Source organism: Cariama cristata, unplaced genomic scaffold (assembly GCF_000690535.1).
Source record: "Cariama cristata isolate BGI_N322 unplaced genomic scaffold, ASM69053v1 scaffold31460, whole genome shotgun sequence".
Classification (NCBI taxonomy): Eukaryota; Metazoa; Chordata; class Aves; order Cariamiformes; family Cariamidae; genus Cariama; species Cariama cristata.
In genome coordinates this window covers 1-21,039 of record NW_009594823.1, presented here as the reverse complement: position 1 = coordinate 21,039, position 21,039 = coordinate 1, and the positions used below count along the sequence as shown (strand labels likewise).

Sequence of the window (21,039 nt, the reverse complement as noted above, 5' to 3'; positions counted from 1 at the left end):
GATAAGCTTTTCAGTTATACTTCTCTAGACCAGCAACAAATTGCAGAAAGCTGACATTTACATGCTCCCTAGGTTCCAGATTTTCAAATTCCTTTAGTAAACAAGAGGAATATCCAGAATCATACACAGTACAATCTCACTATAAAACTCAGAAACTTAGAAACAATAATTCCATGGTAGTTTTCTCCATCAGAACATTTCTGATAAGATAAAGAGATGTGGTGATGCAGGACATCCTATTTTCAATGAAGGAGTGAAAATAAGTCTTCCAACCTTAGGGTCTCCAAGAATTACACAATGCTTCTGTAAAGCTACCCAAGTTTTAGAATATGATAAAAAACATTATCATCCAAGTATTCTTTAATCACTCTGTAAAAATGGTTCTAAAATCATTTAACAGAAAACACATCTGCATCACAGTGGCTAAATAATCACCTTGAAACTATACACGGTACTTTAACACAGCTGAAGAAAGGACTCAGCTACCAATATAAGCAAAGAATACTTGCATGATATTTGTATTCAGATCTAGTCATCACGAACAGTTTTTAAAGTTGCAGGTGAAGAAATATGAAGCTTGAAGAAGTGTCTTAAATCAACTTAAACTATAACATATCAAATCTGTGAGACCTTCAGTTGCTTATACAAGATAGAATAAGGCAGATGCAGATTGAAGGCAGGCTGATAGACTTGAAGAGCTTAGCTATTCATCTTTCCTTAGCCCACTCAAGTTGACCCATTTGGAAGCCAACCCAAAAATCTTACAAGGGATTAGATCACAGACACTGGGTGAGAGTTTTCCCATTTGAGAATTCTACTGTCCATAAAGAGAAAGAGGTTCTACTCAAAAAACTGAAGACAGATCATCTACTTTGAATATTAATGGCTGTGAAATGGCAGAATAAGTCTCCCCATGACATTCAAAAAAGCTTAGACCTAAACCCACAGGTGTCTGAAAGCATACATCAAAAAAATAACTTAATGATTAGCAAAAATTTTATTTTATTTTTGCTTACAAAAACTTAATTCCAGCACAACCACCTAAAAGGCTTTGCTTTCTAACAATCATTTCTAGTCAATTTTTAAAAGTCCTTAAACCCAAAGCTTTTATCTGTAAAATCCACTCACTCTCCCACCCCTTAGTTGAAAATCAGACTGGCATTTTCTCAGCTCAGTGACTAGGTACTCAGTGTGCTATCTTTTCTATAATTCTGGACTCCTGAGGAAGTTCCATATAAATAAAAATATTCATGAAACAATTAACAATATTGCTAGTTAATTTTCAGTTACATGAATTTTTTTTTAAACAGTCATCACTGATTTTGAAATATTAAACAATACTTATGGGAAAGGACTTTAACATTTTTAATTGCAGGTTTTCTTCATCCTAAAACATGGACTGTAAAATACTTTGACAGCTCAAATTTGCACACTATTCATTTAATGTGATATGCAGATTTCATATTTCATAGCAAAAATAAGAATAGAAAAATGTAAAAACCAAAACAGAGCTATACAAGTGTACTGAAATGGTACCAATATCAGTTCCAGCACTAAATATTTTTGCTATTCAGCCAAGTTTTGTCCAAAGAAATAAAATTAATCACTGCCGGCCAGCTTTTCCATTTTCTGCTGTTTCCATTCTGAAATGCAAGACAACAATTAGTAAAGCTTGTTATTGGAAATACAATCAACAGATTAAGAAAAAAATCAGACTTAGGTATTTTTAATAAGTATTTTTACTTCACTAACCACCCTGTCTCTCCCTGCCCCAACATACACAATCTTATCTCCTCTTAATTCTTTAAGCAGCAATCAGTACATAAAGGAAAGGTTTCTGCAAAGAAACTTTCCAGCCACAACCACAAAAAGCTATCCATTATCAACCCCACCAAAAGACAAAAGCCCATATTCAGATTCTCTGTAGTCACGTATTTCTAAAATTTGAGCTTTAGCAGTTTGTTTCAAGGTCTTCATTTTCACCCGTGTTACACTGATCATTGACTACTACCATCTTATCTACTTAAGAGGAGGCTAGTTTGGTTTTTCAGTATTTTTTGGCAGAACATGTACTATTATCAACTTCATTACAGCTCAGCAAAAGTTTCAACCACTTTATGAATAAGATTTTTTATATTAGCTATTCCTTTGGAAGCTAAAGCAAGCAACAGACTGGCACAAGAAATTGCAACTTAGCTACCATTTAACCCCCTGAAGTTTAAGAGTTTTGCTGCAAGGGCAATCACTAAGGCATAGGAAAGACCATTTATCAGCATTCAGCCTTGCTCAGATGCAAACAAGCCAAAAAGAAAACACTGCTGTAGTTCTCTATCAATACTGAGAGAAGAGCTAGGAGTCTTTAATGCTGTAACTGACATATTCCTCCATACTATATATTGACTACCACTAAAGTATTTGTAGTGATGCCTTTACTGATACAAACCCATTTTCTTCTTTCAGATGTTGATATAGCTCAGCTTTATTGTTGACAGAGTTCAAACGACCAATAAATTCCTGGTGTTTCCTAGAGTTGGCAGTATTAATCCTATTGCTCCATAAAGACAGCAAGGACATTGGCCCTAAAAATCACAAGTGAAAAAAGTCTAAGTGGTCTAATTTTTTAATTCTTAAACATTACATCATTATAAAGGCTCAGAAGTTAGACTATGGTAGTACAACATATTAAATCCTCTAATATTAAACTACCTTATAACAGATGCTAAATAAATACAAGATATGCAAAATAACAGCTGAGCAGTTGCTTCATATGAGATTGGTTTTGCTTCAAATGCAGAATCTGAACATCAGCTCAGCCATTGCGACAGACGACACATCAAGAAAGAGAAATCAGTGAGAACTGCCTATTCTGACAGCTATACTGCTTAGCCGTGTTGACATTTATAGTCAGCAGGAGACAGTGATTTCTGATACCTGTCCTTAAATAGGATTTCTGACATACAGTAGGTCAAATAGCACCAGCAGAAGTTTGTCCAAACCCCTGCCAACCCAAGAGACCCACACAGCAGCCTGGTATCTCTCTTGTTACACAGACCTGTTGAGGTTAACATTTATCAAGAACTTAACATTGAGTGTCTAATTAAAAATTATCCTCACTGACTTAGCTTTAACTCCAGAAGATTTACCTCATTACTTTAGAAAATACAGACCAATACAACAACTTCTATCTTTAAAAGAAATAATCTGTTGCAATTCTTCTGGATTACCTTTTGCCTTTTCAACAGTGGGCATTTCATCCATTGTAATAAGGGGCTTTTTGTTGGGTGGCTCAGGAGAATCAGGGGAATCTTTGATAACTTCGGCTTCTGCTAATTCTTCTTTTTCACGATCCAAAAGACTTTTTAACCTTTTTGAGAGGAAAGGAAACAGTGAAGCAAAATATGCTAGAGCAGCACACATGATTCACAACACCATTCTGTACTCCTCAAAGTTGCATGCAACCCATATCATAAGAAAATTTCTTTTGACCCCTTGGAATGGGTGAGAAACAATAAAGACTAGCCAAATAATGCTTTGGATAAAGCCCTAACCAAAGGGAAGAATCTTAAAATACAATTTCAATTAAATTGGTTAGCAGTATTTATGTTGTAGTTGACACAGTTGATCATTCTGAATTTTGAAGGAAAGACTAAGTAACAATGAATGTACAAAAATACCACACAATTTCCTCTCATCTTTTCTATGTGAACTCAGACCTATTCTATACCAAATTCCTTTTATCTCAGTCCCCATTTTTGTTCCACATGTGAAAGTAAAAGCAATTATAGGAATGAATTTTATTACACACTGAAAGACATGAAAGGTCATCAGCATAGCAACAGTAATGCAGGTGAAAGTTCTCCTATCCTAAATGATCGTAGCATGCACAATCATATACAAATTAAGCTTATACCATAAGGGTTTTTTGATCTCTATAGTTAGTAGTTTGAAAGACAGAAAACAGGAGAGACTGATAGATGCATACCATTTAGACAAGTTACAATAACACAAGTGAAAGACAGTAGGTATATGGACAATCAATCCTAACATTCAACTGAAGAGAAGAGCAAAATCAATCTGGATTGTTTATTTACCTGAGCACTAAACTATCTACAGCTCAAGAGAAAATAACTGCTTGTCCCAAGTTTTCAGTCATGCTTTCTATTTCTGTAAAGCAGTTGAATGTCTAATAGGTGGTGTGGTTATGATAAAAATCCAACAGCAGTAACTCGTCAAGCTGCAAAGCCCTGCTAAGCGGTCAACAACTTGAACAAGAACCAACTGCTTGTGAAGTATGTTAGTTTGAAGAGTCTCATAAGCAGGCACTCTAAGATGCCCATTTCCCAAGCTTGGTAACAGTGACTGATCCAAAAACCCCTGGGATCCATGCTCACTGGTAGTAAGCCAAGGTTACAAACATGAACACATTAGATTGAAACCAGCAACTGTTTCCCCACAATTTCTCTCCCCTTTGAAGTAAGGCAGGACAAAAGTTATTATGCTAGTTTTATTTCACTTTAAAAGGATACCTTTCCGATTCTTGCCATGGTTTATCTGATTCATAGTCTTTGCCCAGCTTCTCTGACTTGTCTTCTTTGTCTTCTCTCTTTCGACCTCGTTTCTTGCGCTCTTCTTCTTCTGGGGGTTTGCTTCTGCAAGCCATCAAACATTCTAAGACTCGCTGGTGTTTATCAGAGTTGTTTATGTGCGCTCGTACAAGGGTCTCCAATTCATTCCACATAATCCGGTATTGTTCATCCCTAAGCAAAGCCAGAAAAAAAGATATTACATACTGGATTACCTGGATCATTAAACCATTGATTAAATTAAAGGTTAAAAACCAGACCTTAAGAAACCAAAAAACCCCAAAACCAAAAGTAATTCCAAACAGATCCTCTGTCCACTTGTACTGGAGGTCTATCCACCTGCAATTACTCCATCCTTGAAAGCACACTGCATGTAACATTTCCCAATTAACATCCAGAGTTAAGTTTAAATTGAAATAGACTATGTCCACTGAAATCAAATTCTTAACTTCCACAAGACCTCACTGTCAAAAGGCGCTTCTGAACCCTCTTAAGTATTTGCTAACTATGCAATGTCAGGATATGCAGAAAGCCATTCATGTACTGACATGCAAATTACTTTAATTCTTCGGATAAAAAAAATTAGAAAGAATTGTGCTATGCTACTGTAAATAACTTCCAGTCATGTAGGCAAATCTTCCGTAGCTGAATTTCTTTTCAGTCAGTTCTTGGAAATACAATGCACACATCACAATGACAGAGATACTACAATATTCTATGCTTGTTTTAAAGGAGTAGCCCATATTTAAAATAACTGTTTCAGAAGGATTTGACTATTCTAATATAACCCAATTTTAAAGCACTGTTCATTTAACATGCTTAAGTTTTTCTTATTAATTTGAAATTATTCCACTTCCTCTGTCCTAACTTGTATCAAACTCTTACCTTTCTTAATGACTATCTTTGCTTTCATATTTTTTAACATACTCACAATTCTTGGGTAATAAAATTATGTATTTTTTCCTAACGTAGAGCAACATCAGTACTGTGATAGCCCCTACATGATGCAGGCAAAGTATTCACAGCATTTGTTTTGCATACGTACAGCATTTAGTTTACTACATATTACCTTTGGCCAAATTTTAAAAGTTTGGTATGAAAACAATGTCAACAGAGTATTTGTGAAAAAAAGTCCAGCATCAAAGAGATATGCATGTAACCTTTTTGGACCCTTTCCTCTGGTACCAACTGTTGAAATTGGTAGTGGATCATTTTTCCTCTCCATGTCCACCAAATTGTATATTGTTTTTTGACAATTCAGAACATCCTCATCAGTCATTGCTTCTTTCACAATCACACTGGCTAATGGCACTACCTGCAAGTCAAAAAAGTCAACAAGAAAAATCTGTGTATGTTGCAGGACAAACATGAAGAAAGAAATCAAGGCAATGCAACCATGGAACAACACAACCAAAACACCCCCTCTTATCCTCAATTTAGTAATAACTCTGAGTAGGTGTAAGCAGATGCACATTTTCTTTACCCAGCAGCACTGTAGCTGTCAGGTTCAAATATTCCACCCTATTTAGATGGCATTCCAATAATCTATTGACATTAAACAGTCTTAAGTGAATACAACTGAAAATAAACTGATCTTATGGCAAGTGATTTATCATAAGAGAGTCAATATTTCATCATGTGGCAAGGTGAAACTTAATCTAGAACAGAATAAAATATGACAAACCCAAGTTACTTACAGCTTGCATGTTGAAGATAGTAGTCTGAGAAATAATCATAGGCCAGTAACGAGTATGTTTCTCTAACTGATCTTTTGCACGTTCCAATGGAATTTCAAGACTTCCATCGGTCTTATATCTGGGCTCTAGAAAAGGAGTTAATCGGTTTTCCCTCATAAATTCACCAAAATCCTAATGATAACCAAACAAGATACAATTAGGCATTTCTCTAACAAAGTAACTTTCACTGAACGGGCAAAACAGCGCAGTCTTGCTTATCACTAAGTATGTACCATCCCCACCACTAAATATGACCCTAACAACCAAAGCCTTGTTTCTAGCCTTCGGATGTACATTATTCAGGGTGAGCACAGAAATAGTTGTATAAAAATGTGGGTTAAAAACTGATGCAAGGTTCTTGATGAGGAGGCCTTCTGGATCTGCAAGGTATTTCGTGTATGGTAAGAGTTTAAGATTTTCTAGAAGCCACTTCTGCTTGTTCACAGATACAAAGCATGTGTTGAAAAAAATAAAGAATCAAAATGAATGCCAGCTGATTGTCTGCTCCATATCCAGGGTTCAAAGCTGACGACTTTATCTTTCCTATTTATTGTACAAACTGTTCACATGCAATCTATCCTTCTGACAATAAACATGATATAGTCCATATCCAGCCCACAGAAAAAAACTTGCCAAGCAGTGTTATTCTAGAATCAGAACAAACTTTAGATACTCACAGTGCATAAGGAGGCAAGTACTTCCTTGACATGGAAAGGATTGTACAAAGCAGGCCTAACAGTAAGCAGATGTACTACTTTGTACTCCTGATACGTATTTAGTACAAAGAAAAACAATTTCACCATGCAATCCACTCCAACTCTCCAGAAAACATACCAACATTTCTTTTACGTATCTACTGCACTACATATCTTGTCATCTGAGATAAGCAACAATTTAAGAACAAAGAAAAAAAAAAGAATCTTACTGTAATCCGGTAGTCAGTGACTCTTCCACCACACCCTTCACTAATTGATGGGGGATCTTCTAGAATTGATCGTGAACTGCTTAATACATGCAAAAAAATTTCTCCTCCATGGCTGCTGAGCATGTGACTAATTACTTTAGAGCCAGACTTGCGTGGCTGTTCCAACAAAACAGAACGACCTGTTGGAAATGAGATCGGTTTCATTAGTTACTGAATGATGCAATTTTAAGTGAAAAGCTACATATACATAATACAGGTTTGCACCTAGCCAGCAAAACTCAGAATCCATTAAAGTTGTGTTTTCACCTAGATGAACAAGAAACAGCTATCTTGAGTGGACAGGGTGGCATCAGGTATACCGTTGGACTTGATGATCTTTGAGGTCTCTTCCAACCATAATGATTCTATGATTCTATAAAGGTGTCAACTGATACTATTTGTTAATGCTTAAAATAGATATGGTTTTTCAGACAGAGGAAAACTGCCTTTGTCTTATTTCCCATAAAATACACTACGCATAAAAGGGCACACTCTCCAAATAAGCTGTTTATGAGGAAGCAAAAGAGGAAGATCAGAAGATAGTGATTATATGAAATATGCTATTAACTTTGGTTCTAACCATTTTACTACTCAAAGAACTTCTACAGTACAGAATCTTCAGGGAAAAAATACATAAAAATATAGTTTAATAAAAACACTGCACATTTATTTAGACATTCAAATGACTTTACTAAAAAAACATCCCATTAAAAGGACATTAGTAATGCAATTTTGTTTGCAAAGTGTAAAAAAACCCACATGTAATTAACACTGACTACACATCATTTGTTTGGAAGAAACAGCTTTGGCTTACCTTTTTAACATGTACTTAAATGGCAACCCCTTATAGCAAGTTATTCATGGCAATGGGCAAGGTCTTGCAGATAAACAAAAGATAACTAAATCTAACCTACTTTTTGACCGATCCCAGTACACACAGGTATGTCTGCTTCAATTGACCAACATACTTAGTTGGCCATAACCCAGTTAAAAGAGCTTTCTGAGGCTCCCCAGCATCTGCTAAAAATCAGGCATAGACATAAGCTGCTAATATTTTGTAATAGTCAGAATAAGCATTGTGATCAAGTGCACTATGTTCTACTGAGAGCAATGTTTCCTACTAAGTAGCATACAGTGAAAAGTATTCTACGTTTGGATTCAGAAAACAACTACCAGAATTCAATACTTGCTCCTTTACATCTTTCCTCCCATCTTCAAGTTTCAAAACACATTCTACTTGCCTTTGAGTACATTTAACAACTTTCTTCTCTTATTTATATGACATGTTAAAATAAACTTGACATTTTTATAGCATATAGACATTTTCCGCTATACAAACCAAAATGTGGTAAGTGCTCTATTCACAAATTAACAATTAAAACATTAAGTAATTAGCCAAGGACACAAATTTACCATTAAGGAGAAAGTTGGTAAGGCATGAAGAAGGTCTGCTATTTACATCTACCGGTGAAATTCTGTATGCTCCGGTGCAATAGTGTAATTCTGAAAAATAAGGGAGTAGAAAACTTGAGAGTGTAGTTCCACATACAAAAAAGTCCCACAAAATAAAAAGAGGCTATTCCACAATCAGCAGAACTAAAAGTCTAGTGTCTCTCGATCTAAAAGTTTGCTCCTTCCACCATCTCCTCACAATTGTTCCAGTACTTTCAACTCCGACAACCTAATACATTCCCATTTCCACAGGACCTCCAGTTTTTATCTCCTGAATTATTCCACTGTAGAGTCAGCCTCCTCTTATTTCTCTTACCTATATTTTTGACCTGCTGCTCAAAAAAACACTACTGCAGAGCTGACAAGGTATACTTGGCCCTGTGCGATGGGCAAATTATTACCGAACATTGTAGTCAAGGAACTACTTCATGATACTTATGAGGAGACTAAAAAAAAAAAAAAACAAGAAAAACACTGCTACCCCTCTTACCTCTTACACAAACCACTCACTAGCCAAGATGAGGAGAGCATCGTATTGACTGTTAGTAAAGCAGGGTGCAGTCAGCAGCAAGGTTTATAGAGCAGAAAGTAAAGCCAGCATTAACAAGCAGCGAATTACCCCCTTGTTCCGATTGTTATGGGTGTACAGAGAGAACAGTGTTCAACACAAGTTAGAATATCAGTTTTGTAAGATAGCATGGTACCTACCCACACTATTTGTTCGAGGAGTACACCATTTTAATGTTACAGTTTCTTTAAATGTGCCTTCTCTGCTATTGCCACCTATATGATTATCACCTGCAGTAAAAAGTCAGAAAAAGTGTGATCAACCATATTTTCTTTATTACAACAAAAAACCTCTAAAGTAAAAAGTACAAAACATTTATAACATAAGCATATACAAAATGTAATCTGATTTTTAAAAGTTAGATGTCTAACTTAAGCAAAAAAGCTATTCGTGGCAGTTGAAAAAATAACCTTTTAAAATCAGCAACTATTGCATATATTTCAAAAACCAATTCAGTAAACAAAACACTACAGCTCCAGATATGTTCCATATGTTTGATTCAACATTTATGAAGTTAGAGATGTTTTATCTAACAGGCAATTTTTTCCTTCAAAAATGCCTAGGACTTTGAGACAATATATTTTTTGATTTTCTACACAGAAATCAGAACCCTTAACAAATGTTGATCATTTCAACAAGCTGATCATTTCTTGTACATATTATTCCAAAGTTAAAACTGAAACTGATCTAAAGGTACATCTGACAAGTTGGGCTTTTTGGGGAAAGAAGTGTTTGGTCTTATCCAGTATCTTTGCTACATCAGATTCAATCTAAACATATTTCAACATGTTTTACTGGCTGTAGATGTTTTATCATTAAAATACTTTCATACAATGTCTTACTGATAACTGGTCTGGCAAAACACACACCTGAAGGCCTTAAACTAGACATTATCAATACTCCCTTAACACATTAAACTACATTTCTACTTGTGAGTTTTGCGATTCTTCATGATCTTTGACTCACATTATCTCAGGAAAAAATTAACTGAGTTCTGCATGAAGTTCTAGAATTACAGTAGCATAGTCACTTAATATGTTCAAATCCACAAAAATTGTGAGGAATGAGACATACATCAACATGCAACATTGATATGAAATAAAAGAAAACATATTACATAAAGACATTTACTCACAAAAGATTTGATTTGCTTATTAATCATGCAGGTAACTTGCAAAAGTTGATTTTTTCAGTTAATTAAAATAACTGGAATCACTTTAGAAAGTCTCTCAGAATATCTAAAGGCCAAACTTATTTAATCTAAAAGTTCTCTAGCAACATTTCACAGAAATAAGATCAATGTAGCTGAATTCCTTCTTTCCTAGCTAGCACCAGAGCTATTAAAGCTGAAAGATTTTATTTTAAAAAAAAATAAGAGAAACCAAAATTTACAGGATCTAAGGACAGACTTTTCCCTCTCGAAGTTCTGATGGAAAAATTTTGAAGAGGAATTGCAGTGTCGGAGTTTGCTTTCAGCTTTTACTAGTAGACTTATTCCTTGAGCCAAGAAGTATTACAAAACTATTTCTGAGACCTTACAAAAGTTTTTTGCTTTCAACATGGTAACACAAGTTCAGGTGAGTTCAGATTACTGTAACATCCTATTCTTTTTCCTCAGTCTTTAAACCATACGCTCCACTAAAATATGGAGCACAGTACTTGTGGATGATAATGAGGAGTTCTCCTTTTCCCTCAAAGTAATGGGAATCTCCTTAAGCGGAAAAAAAGCACAAACCCCCTAAAATGGCTACTTACAGACCATATGATTTCAAACATCAGAAAAGAAATATCCACTCTTTGTTAAATAACTGACATAACTCATTTGTTAAATTCTTCACTGCTCAGAAGTTAAACCATGATCAACTTTCTAATATGCTTTAAAACTATATGATAATAGTTTCAGATAGTAAAATAAGTATCTACAGCCTGTATCTAAATACATTTATCCTATGCTCATAGTAAATTAGACTAAGCTTTTAACAGTACTAAATCATGTAACAGAAGTTACAATCAACACAGTGAGAGAAAACAAAGCACATATAAGCCTTTAAAAGCTTCAAATGAGACTTCAGCACTGAAGAGGCATACAGTCTAAGGATTCCAAAACACACTGACACAGGCTGAGGGTTTTTTCACTGCTTGGCTTTCCTTTTAGTTCCACTAATACAGAATTTTTAGTCTGACTTATTAACAAAGTTCTACATCAAGCACTGTTTCCTGAACAAAATAGTTTTGCATAAGGCTTACTGTTGTGTTTTTCTAACCTGAGCTAATTAAAAATTCACCTCAGAGGAATACTAGGTAGTAACTCCAAATTTACAAAAAGGACACTAGGTATTTCAAATACAACAAGAAAGCTCAAAAGCCAAGTAACTATTGTCTTTTCCAAAGCAATTACTGTCATAAATAGGCCTATGGGATGCAAGTGATGTCAACTATTACTACTTAACAGATTGAAAGTTCAATTGTGCAAGCAATAAACTTCCACAAATACTCACAAGAGGTACTTTCTTTTATAAAAATCACTGCACATCTGGTCTCTACTTTTGATATCTTAATAAGAAGTTGACATGCCCCTCAAGTCTCACACAAATATCCTAAACATACGTGAAACCTTGTCTGATTAATCTGAACTGTTTTTTCATTGCTATATCCTTATTACTGTATTAAAATATGCCAGTAATGAGTAAAACTTCAATGCCAATACTACAAATCAAGTTCTTGGGTTGTAAGGAATAACTGAAAATATGCTAACCATGCCTGAAATTTACACCAGTTTGAAGCTTGCAATCTTTCATTATAAATACTTTCAGCAGGCTGATCAAAAGCCACTTCTAGAGGTAAGTATTTCTACTTACCACTCTTTAAAAAGTCAACATGTGCCTCTTTGTGATGAAGAAGCTCCACATCATAGTTGGCTGATGTGTTAGCATGTTGTTCTTCCTTTAAAAGGATAAAGGTAGAAAGAATAAATGTAATTATTTTAGTTTGAGGTCACTGTTTTCATAAGTGAATGATTCTACATTTACCTTTCACTCCAGAAGAAAACAAAACATCTCCAAAGTGCATCAGACAACAACGGGATCGCAATGTTGAGGAAATTGTTTGCACTCTGACCTGTTTAAAGATGCAGCCAACTGCTTTTCCTCTTTTTACCTTTTTTCAAACCCTATGGTTTCCTCTTCATACAAATGTTATGACAGGGTGTATAGTGTAAAACATGGGTAAAAAATAGGCTTAACTACTTTTGTTTAAATTAGTAAAGTTAAGGAGCAACAAATGATCACTGCAGAATAGATTAGCAATCACTTTTCATAACTAAAAATCTCATGAATCAAAACCAAAAAACATACTTCAAACTTATTATCATTTCCTTGCACTTAAGATATCTAAGAAGCATACCTGCAGCTGCAAGTTCACAAACATCCATTTTTTTTAATTATAAAGAGGACACTGCATCTTTAAACAGCTGCAGAGGACTAGCAAAAACAGAACAATAACCTTGGCAATTTATTCTGAGTTAAAAAAAGAAAAAACCACAGAGAACCCAACATAGTCTATTACTATAAGGACAAAGGCAGAAGGGAGAGGTATACCAGCAGCACGCAGGTCAGAAAGTTACAGACAAGGTATTTGCAAACTTAAGTCACATTTATGCCATGACCCATGTCAAAGTTTCATTAAAGCTGTGAAAATAATTTTTAATTTCATGTTTTAAATTATAAAATCCATACAATATTGCTAGTTTTCAAGATGCAAGTACTGATTGACAGTATTAGAACTTGATGAATTCTTTAAATCAGGAAAGTTTCTGCCCCTGCCCTTTTTGTTTAAATGCTGACACTTCAGTTTCAATTGTCTCTTGCTGCCTGATCAGAAAGTTACTGTAAACTCAGTAGGATTTCCCTCCCAGTAGCAATAAAAAAATATTAAAAATAGGGACATAACTTTGAACAGAAAATGTTTAATTTAGTATCTTTAACTATCCCCTGTCACCCTGTTTCAGGTTTATGGATCTTCAAACTGGAAAACCTACTGGAAAACCTCTAGTCAAAAGTCAGCTATTAGTTACAAACACCTTTATGTTGGGTGGGCATGATAATGAAACAGAGGAAAAAGACTCACTATGCCACTATAATGCACAAGGGTCAAGAATATCTAAGCACAACTAGAAAAAGACAAAAGAATCACAGACAAAGTAATCTGAGGTAAATAAGACTGTATTTTATATAAAATAATACAAACAGAACTGAAATAACACTTGTATTGCTACATCAAAAATTGAGATTCAGCAATACAACATTTTGTTCTGTGATCCTTCTTTACTTTTTTCCCCTTCTTTATTTTTACTAACCTGGTCACAGACATTGAATGTGGGCTAATAAAAAAACAAAACAGAAAATATGATATGGAGAGAAAACAATGTAAAATTCAATTAAAATAAACATTAAAAGTTTTCAAACAAATTTAAAAGTGATACAGCTAGTTAACACAAAGTTATAGACACAATATTACCTTCATAGGAATGTTAGTTATTGTGGTTGAAGCCAGATCAAAGTGCTGTTGTACTAAAACATTCAGTTTTGTAGCCAGATGCCGGCCTGCACGGACACTGTGCACTTCACTGGTTAAAACAGGTGAAAGCTAAAATAAATTGATATAAAGTATATAGTATCAATGGATTAGGCTCTAGTATCATGCAACAGTATTACTCATTTGAAATTCTAAAATAACCATATTTATACTGCTAAATTCAACTAGGGGTAAAACTACCACCCAAAAAACCTACACCATGGGAAACTAAAGAAGCAAAACTTATTTCTCATTCAGAATTTTGCAGGTTATGCCAGTTGTTATAGTTGCAGTTGCTACAAATCGCCATAAAATTAGAGGTGTGCTAAAAAACTTGAGTCATTAATTGTCAATAGGAAGAATTAGTATCACAACATGGGGAAGAAATCCTCTTAATAGCAACTCTGGGCCTAGTTTTCACTTTTACCTGCTGAATAACAAGAACAAAGTAGTTTTTATACACCTACCTATAAGTGCATCATACATACACAAGGGAAACAAACACAAGCCACAACACGCATTTGATTTTTCCCTAGCCAACAAGGACATTGGTTTTAGGCTTTTGGAAAAAAAAAAACACAAACCACAACAAAAAAGCCATAAAGATGACTACTACTTTCCTCTGTAAGACAGTCAATTTATTCTGTTCACATTTTACTTTTTAGCATAACTACAAATGAGTTTTGTAGAAGAGAATCTCAGGAAGGTAGCAATATGCAGGACTAGACACCTGTCACGTTAAGAATAACTTCTTTCTTGTGTCCTCTCTTACAGACAGCACATTAAAATACCAAGCAGAGCAGACTGATGAAGAGCAGCATATTATATTTTGTATGTACTTGGTTTCAAACAACCACCACGAAGCATACAAGTCCACAGAGCACACATGCTTTTATTACTGAAAAACTGAGATGTTAGTATGTAGACTAATTTTATATGCATCCTTTCACCTTTTCCTAAAATAATCTTTAAAAGTACCTGTAGGGTACTTCAAGCATATTCTACATTCCCAAAATATATTACTCTTTCACTTGGAAGCAGATATGCTTTCCAATGCTTTTTATTCCTGTTTGCTAACACTGGGACACAGAATTTATACACAAAAGTTCATTTTGGTTTCATGAGAAAACCAATTCAACCAAAAGGCTAAAAACGTTAACGTGTTAGTCTGAATAACATGGAACACACAGCACTGAACAAGACCCACATCATTCAGTACAGACATCTGGGAAAAGAGGGCTTGCGCTGGCTATCGGCTTATGCTTGAATAGCAGGAAAGTTTCTCAACTAACCTATTCAACACACCAAGCAATTGATGGTTTTCCACTAGGTTACTAAACACGCATTTCCTTCTCAAAAAAGACAAACCCAAGATTCTCCTTCTATGGCATTAGCAGGCTTCCTTCACAAAAAAAAAGAATCATGAACTATTAATGCAAGAAATTTAAGTAGCAAAATGAAAAAAGGGGACACCATACATGCACGAAGACTACAAAACAAGCAAGCAAAGCATATGCTTTAAAAGTTGACAGCCTGCATATTGCCATTTCAAAGAATTATCATCTGTACTTCTTCCTGCACCTGACCAGAGGCTCAAAATGTTATCACTAAATACTTAATTCACACCGCCTATTTTGACTCTGACATGGTTCCTAATCCTTGAACAAATTTTCTCATTTTAAGCTCCTTACCTCTTTTTTAGGACGATCTGAAACAAGGCTCTCTTCACCAACTGGGTAAGTGTGGATTAAGACCAATTCACACTTCTGAATCTGCATTAGACTTAAAAATGAAGAGATTCTATTTAGCCTACAGCATGGCAGACTCTCCTAGAAATTAGACTGATTCTCCAAAGATTCATCTGATTTCCAGAACACAGAATCAAAGATTTATTACAACATACTGTTTCTGAAAGCATTCTGTAGAAACTAGGTTGCATTAATGATTTTCAAAAGCACATACTTCAAAACAAGTTTTTATCAGAATAAAAAGAATGTGTAACATTTCTAGCTCTTCAGATGCTATAGCACCGTGTCTCTTTTTGGACATATCAATGGCATAGATCCTTAACTGATGTAATCTGTTCAGCTTCATTCAACTGAAAATTGACACTGCAGAGGATTTGTGTCTCCAAGTGTATGCACAGGTATTAATAAGGGGGTTCCAGTGAACATGAAAACAGCTACCCAAACAGCACGCTTATCTCCTAACACGGCCAGAAATTTGGAGAGATTAAGACATTGTTCCACATCGCTACCTACAGGAATGAGACCACTTTTCTGTCTTTACAGTGGACTTGGAACCTGATTCCCTGAGGCAGTATCCTTTATACATACATGAAACTGCAATTGCAGCAGGTATATAAGAGACTCCTGCTTCTGCTATTTAAGTGCCTAAGTAAGAACAGGATCTCAACCTACTACACACTTTACAAGGTAATACACAGTCCCTGGGCCAAACAATTCACTCTAATTAGACAAAACATATGGTGGGAAAGTGACTTCTCAGAGAAGGTCCAACCTATATTTCAAGAGATTTCTTTATCTCAAGGGAAGTGTCAGGCAACGCAATTTAGAAATTAAAAACCAGTTTCAAAGAAGTTAGCTATTTTAGTCAAAGAAAGATGAATGTAAAATTAATGCAGTGTTATCACGAGAAAATGCTCCAGATGCATTACTGACTACAAATACACAGTATATAACTAGGCACAGTTATGTGTCTCATTTTGGAGCAAGATGTAGAAGGTAACAAACTAAAGAAATACTGTTCTATGAGGATGAAGAATGATACTGAAAAGCTGACGATTACACACCAGCTCTAAGTGAACAGTATCATGATTTAGCACCTTCTACTTCACACAGGCAAACAGTTTTAGAGTAAGTTTTAAAGTGACTAATACACATCTCTATTTCATAAACAATATAACAGGCACACACAGAATACGAGAAACTACATTTGTAAAAAGTATACTCACTGATCTGAATTAGCTGCAAGCTTGTTATGCTCATGAATGGTTTCCTGAACACAATCCTCAAGCATCCGAACATGACTGTCACTAGAAAGACATTTCATACATTTTATGCCAGATAATCAATCCTTCTACTCAAAGCAACATGCCACTAAGCACTCTCCTATTTCACGTGGGAAATCTTTGGTTTCTTACTGTAACAGACCTCCATAAATGAAACCTTTAATAAGGCAAGAAATGATCTAACAAAGATGGCAAAAAAGCTAGCTACTTAAGGCACTAATTCATGACAATCAATGAAAGACTTCTACAAATGTATGAAGTAAAGTTTTTTAAAATGGTAGAAGCACATTATCATACACACCTTTTTGCATTAGTAATACAGATTATTCTTCCTCTGTTTCCAACACGTTCTGCATTCTCCATGAGCATGGTTCGAGCCTCATGCTGGTATTCTGTTATTTTGCAGAGTGCTTCAACTGCTGCAACCAGACCATGAAGTATGCTGCAGCACTCTGGATCTGCCCGGGGATTAGGTGGCCCAACAGCTGCTAACGCTGCCATCAACTAGTTTAAAAGAAATAAATTATTGAAAATTGCTTTCCAGACATTTGTTAAAATGATCAGTTAAGAGAAAAGTCATTATAACTTTAATTTACATGCAAATTAATATTGTTGGGAGAAAATCCAACAGAGCAACTAAAGACCATTATATGTTGCCAGCCTTCTGGAAAACATTTGGCCCTAAATTATCCTTTGCAAATCATTTATTAATTGTTATTAAGCCTTGAGAATATAACATTCTTATTTATTACAGAAAAACACCTGGCTATAATAACAAGTTATATCTGATACTTGAGATGAATTCCAACATTATCAGTTGCCATCTGCTTTTATTTTCTGAGAATTTGGAAATTCAGTTCCTGCCCAAAGTAAGATTTTCAGAGAATGAACCCATTTAGTATGAAACAAAACAGCAAAGATATTTACTTTTTTTTAAACACAGTTTATTTGCCCATCATGCAAATGCAAAAAAAAAATCTAAACTTCAAGAAGTATCACCAAATTACAGAAAAAATGCATAAATAATTTCTTAGTAACATTTCTTTCAATATATAACTCTATACTAAAAGTCATTGGATTCTTTTTAAATTACAGAAAGTTGCTCATAGAATAGTCCAGCCTCACTGGTTACTTCTTAAAATTCTGTTACACAATAATTTCAGACCAGATCCACCAACATTTTTATTAAGCAAAGTTATTTCATACTGAACATACTAAGAAGCTGCTATTTATTCCGCAATTAAACTAGACTTACAAGACAAAAGAACAGTTACAGAGCATACCTCCTGCAAGTTCTGATCTTCTTGAGTCCAAGAATTCAAGACATGAGCCCCAGAATCACTCACAATGAAATTCACCTAAAAGGATCAAAAGAGCATATCTCAGATAACAGCCAATCATACAGGTAACAGCCATTATGGCTACTTCCCCAAATCCAAACATGAATTACACCTCTTTCTTCTGATACTCTGAAGATATGTGCAATGACAAGCCAAACTAAAAATAAGACAGCAAAACCACAAAAAGTATCCACTCCTGCTATATTCAGTTACCCATTTCGTAACATTATGATTAACTTCTTACTCCGAGTATTATATTTTTAAGCCACTAAATTAATCTATGCCAAATCAGCATTGCAGGATATTATGAAATATTTTAATAATTAGGTAGTATTTTCAGTAGAATAACTAAAAAATAAAGTAAATTCTAATACTGCAACATTGCAAATCATTCTCCAAAGACTGTCACAGTAGATCATAGGGGTAAAATATCCAGCAAGATTTAATAAACATCACATAGCAAAATACATTCTAAAGATGACAAAAAAGTCAAGAGGAAGCACACTTTCCATCTCAATTTCAGTTTCTCATACCACACAAGCTCCAGTTCAGCCACTTGATTCAAATCCATTAAGTATATACTTGATACAATCCTATAATGGGATGTGACTGTATATTAAATGCTCTAGAGTTTAATTTAAACATTCTCTGAGAATGAGGACACACAATCCATCAAGGCAGTGTGGCTGACATGCATCAAATCACTGAATCACCCAAGGTATTGTTAGTGCCCATCCTCTGCCTCAGCTGCTCCTCAACACAGCCAGTATTCCGCCATCACTACTTTGCACCAATGTCACTGTCACAAGGTTGTTTAACCTCCTTTTTTCTAAGTGTAATTAACCTTTAGGACACTGCACAATGGTTTACTCAATAATGAGCAAAGATGTAAAAAACCCAGGGATTAGTTACCTTAATTTATGATACAACATTACAGAACCCACCAGGCATTTATTTTTTCTAAACAAGGAGCTGTGTGTTGAGAAGCTCTCCCACTTTTTCCAAACTGGTAGCTTCAGGGCGATCCTACCTCTTCCTAAAGCCCAAAATTCCTTCAAAGTTGACACCAAAAGCCTTATGTAGTACTACCAAGTGTGTTTAGAAACAAAATTCAATTTGAAGCAGTACCTCACTCAAGCTTTTGTAAACTTATAGCTCAAGAGAACACAATAAATCTTTAAGTTACCTTAAAGCACCTCTCCTCATGTTTTGCACTGAGTTAAAGTGACATTAAGATAACGAAAGGTCACAAAAATGAATCTGTAATGGGATTCATATACTACTCCAGCCAATTTAAATAGCTATAAAGTATATCAACAGCACAAATAATTTTTATATAATAAATTGTATTTGATCTTTTAATCTAACCAACAGCTAATGATATTAAATGACTTCATTAAAATGGGAAATACCACTTATACTATCAAGTATCATACGCAGTATGGCTTGAAGAACTTACCAGTTTCTTGAAAGGGAAAATATCATACATTATTCTACAGTACTCCATGGATGATTCCACTGAACAGGTCCATAGTGATTTTGATATGGGTGCTAGAGGTATAATTCCTTGGGTCCGATTCTTTACTAACATATCGAATTCAACATGTTGTCTGCAGGATTCTGCCATATATGGGCAGTGATCCACAACAAAAACAGTTTTATGAGACTCAGAGAAGATTTTCATTTTCTTCCTAGAAGAAACAGATACTAAAATCAGAAATTGTACAAAGCAAAAAATGATATCACAAGATTACTGTGCAATTTATATAGTATAAAATTATCTTACTAGAATATGCAAGTTTTAAAGAGATTACCTCTTACAGCATTTAGATTATATATTGCATATGTTAGCTCTTACAAAATTGTTAAGACTTAAAACGGGAATTTTTGTAGGTTTAAGAATCTACTTACGCGGGGTCAAATATCCTCTAGAACTCTTAGTAACCATATAATTAGTATACTAGATTTCTAATCAGAAGAAACTATTTCTTCTCAGGAGGAAAAAAATACGGAAAATGTGAAAGTATACTGCTGAAAAGGCAACAACAGTACACAGTATTATCCTCCCCACTTTTCTACCCAAAAGAAAACTGTAAGAAAAAAGTACGGAAACTGCTTCCTATTAAAAGCTTATGGCCTAAAATAAGCTACAAGAAAAGAATAATTTATTATCAGGCTATACAGAACCTGAAGTAGTATAAACAGATTTAAGTAGATTTCCAGCCTTCACTCTGCTAGGTACATCTTTCTACTTTTAAAAGAATATTCACATCTGTACTTTGATCTCCCACTGACAGACATACCAAGTCTGAAATTATAATGCATATGATTCTTATCCAGCAAGACTCATAGGAGCACCCGTTGTATCCTTCCCAAGCATGAAGCCTGAGAACCCTGCAATGAAGTGTGATGCATTTTCCTGTTCCACATCGATAGACTGGGTTTCCCTCTCCTACAGCATCACTGAAAGAAATACCTTTGAAGTAACTATAACATCAGATCCTTGTGTTAGGGTGGACATCATAGCCTGGGAGACTCAAACTACATATGAAAATTAATCTTAGACTAGTGCTACTTAGACCACACACTCCCCATCAAGTTTATTTAACTTCTAGATGTTCCCATAATGTTTCTAGTATAAAAGTCTATTTCATCCACGCAAATGCTGCTGAATTCGAGAATACACAAAATATATACGAGCTCATTTAAAAAATCCAAAACATTATTTTAATGAGGATTGACACAAGTCAGACTGGGGGCAGCATCTCGCTCGGGGAGGGAGGGGGCAGGTTT

General features: G+C 35.0%; 1 protein-coding gene across 1 annotated transcript; it reads right to left on the bottom strand.

Annotated features, from left to right (window-relative positions):
• Positions 1-1,440: 1,440 nt before the first annotated feature.
• Positions 1,441-19,931, bottom strand: ASUN (asunder spermatogenesis regulator). The gene is made up of 16 exons (XM_009699409.1): positions 19,706-19,931; positions 18,190-18,264; positions 17,208-17,410; positions 16,850-16,930; positions 15,567-15,657; positions 13,819-13,947; positions 12,162-12,246; positions 9,444-9,533; positions 8,697-8,786; positions 7,245-7,423; positions 6,281-6,451; positions 5,744-5,898; positions 4,527-4,757; positions 3,225-3,364; positions 2,444-2,579; positions 1,441-1,643 (listed from the first exon to the last, which is right to left on the bottom strand). The coding sequence occupies exons 1-16, from the start codon at positions 19,928-19,930 to the stop codon at positions 1,604-1,606; spliced, it is 2,121 nt and encodes a 706-aa protein (XP_009697711.1). The 5' UTR covers position 19,931; the 3' UTR covers positions 1,441-1,603.
• Between the last annotated feature and the right edge of the window lie 1,108 nt (positions 19,932-21,039).

Excerpts from the sequence above, each read along its gene's own strand:
- ASUN (XM_009699409.1), bottom strand. The coding sequence starts at position 19,930 with ATGAAAATCTTCTCTGAGTCTCATAAAACTGTTTTTGTTGTGGATCAC. Across the intron at positions 12,247-13,818 it reads TAACTAACATTCCTATGAAG|GAAGAACAACATGCTAACAC; the intron begins GTAATATTGTGT and ends ATCCTTTTAAAG. Across the intron at positions 3,365-4,526 it reads CCATGGCAAGAATCGGAAAG|GTTAAAAAGTCTTTTGGATC; the intron begins GTATCCTTTTAA and ends CCTCTCAAAAAG.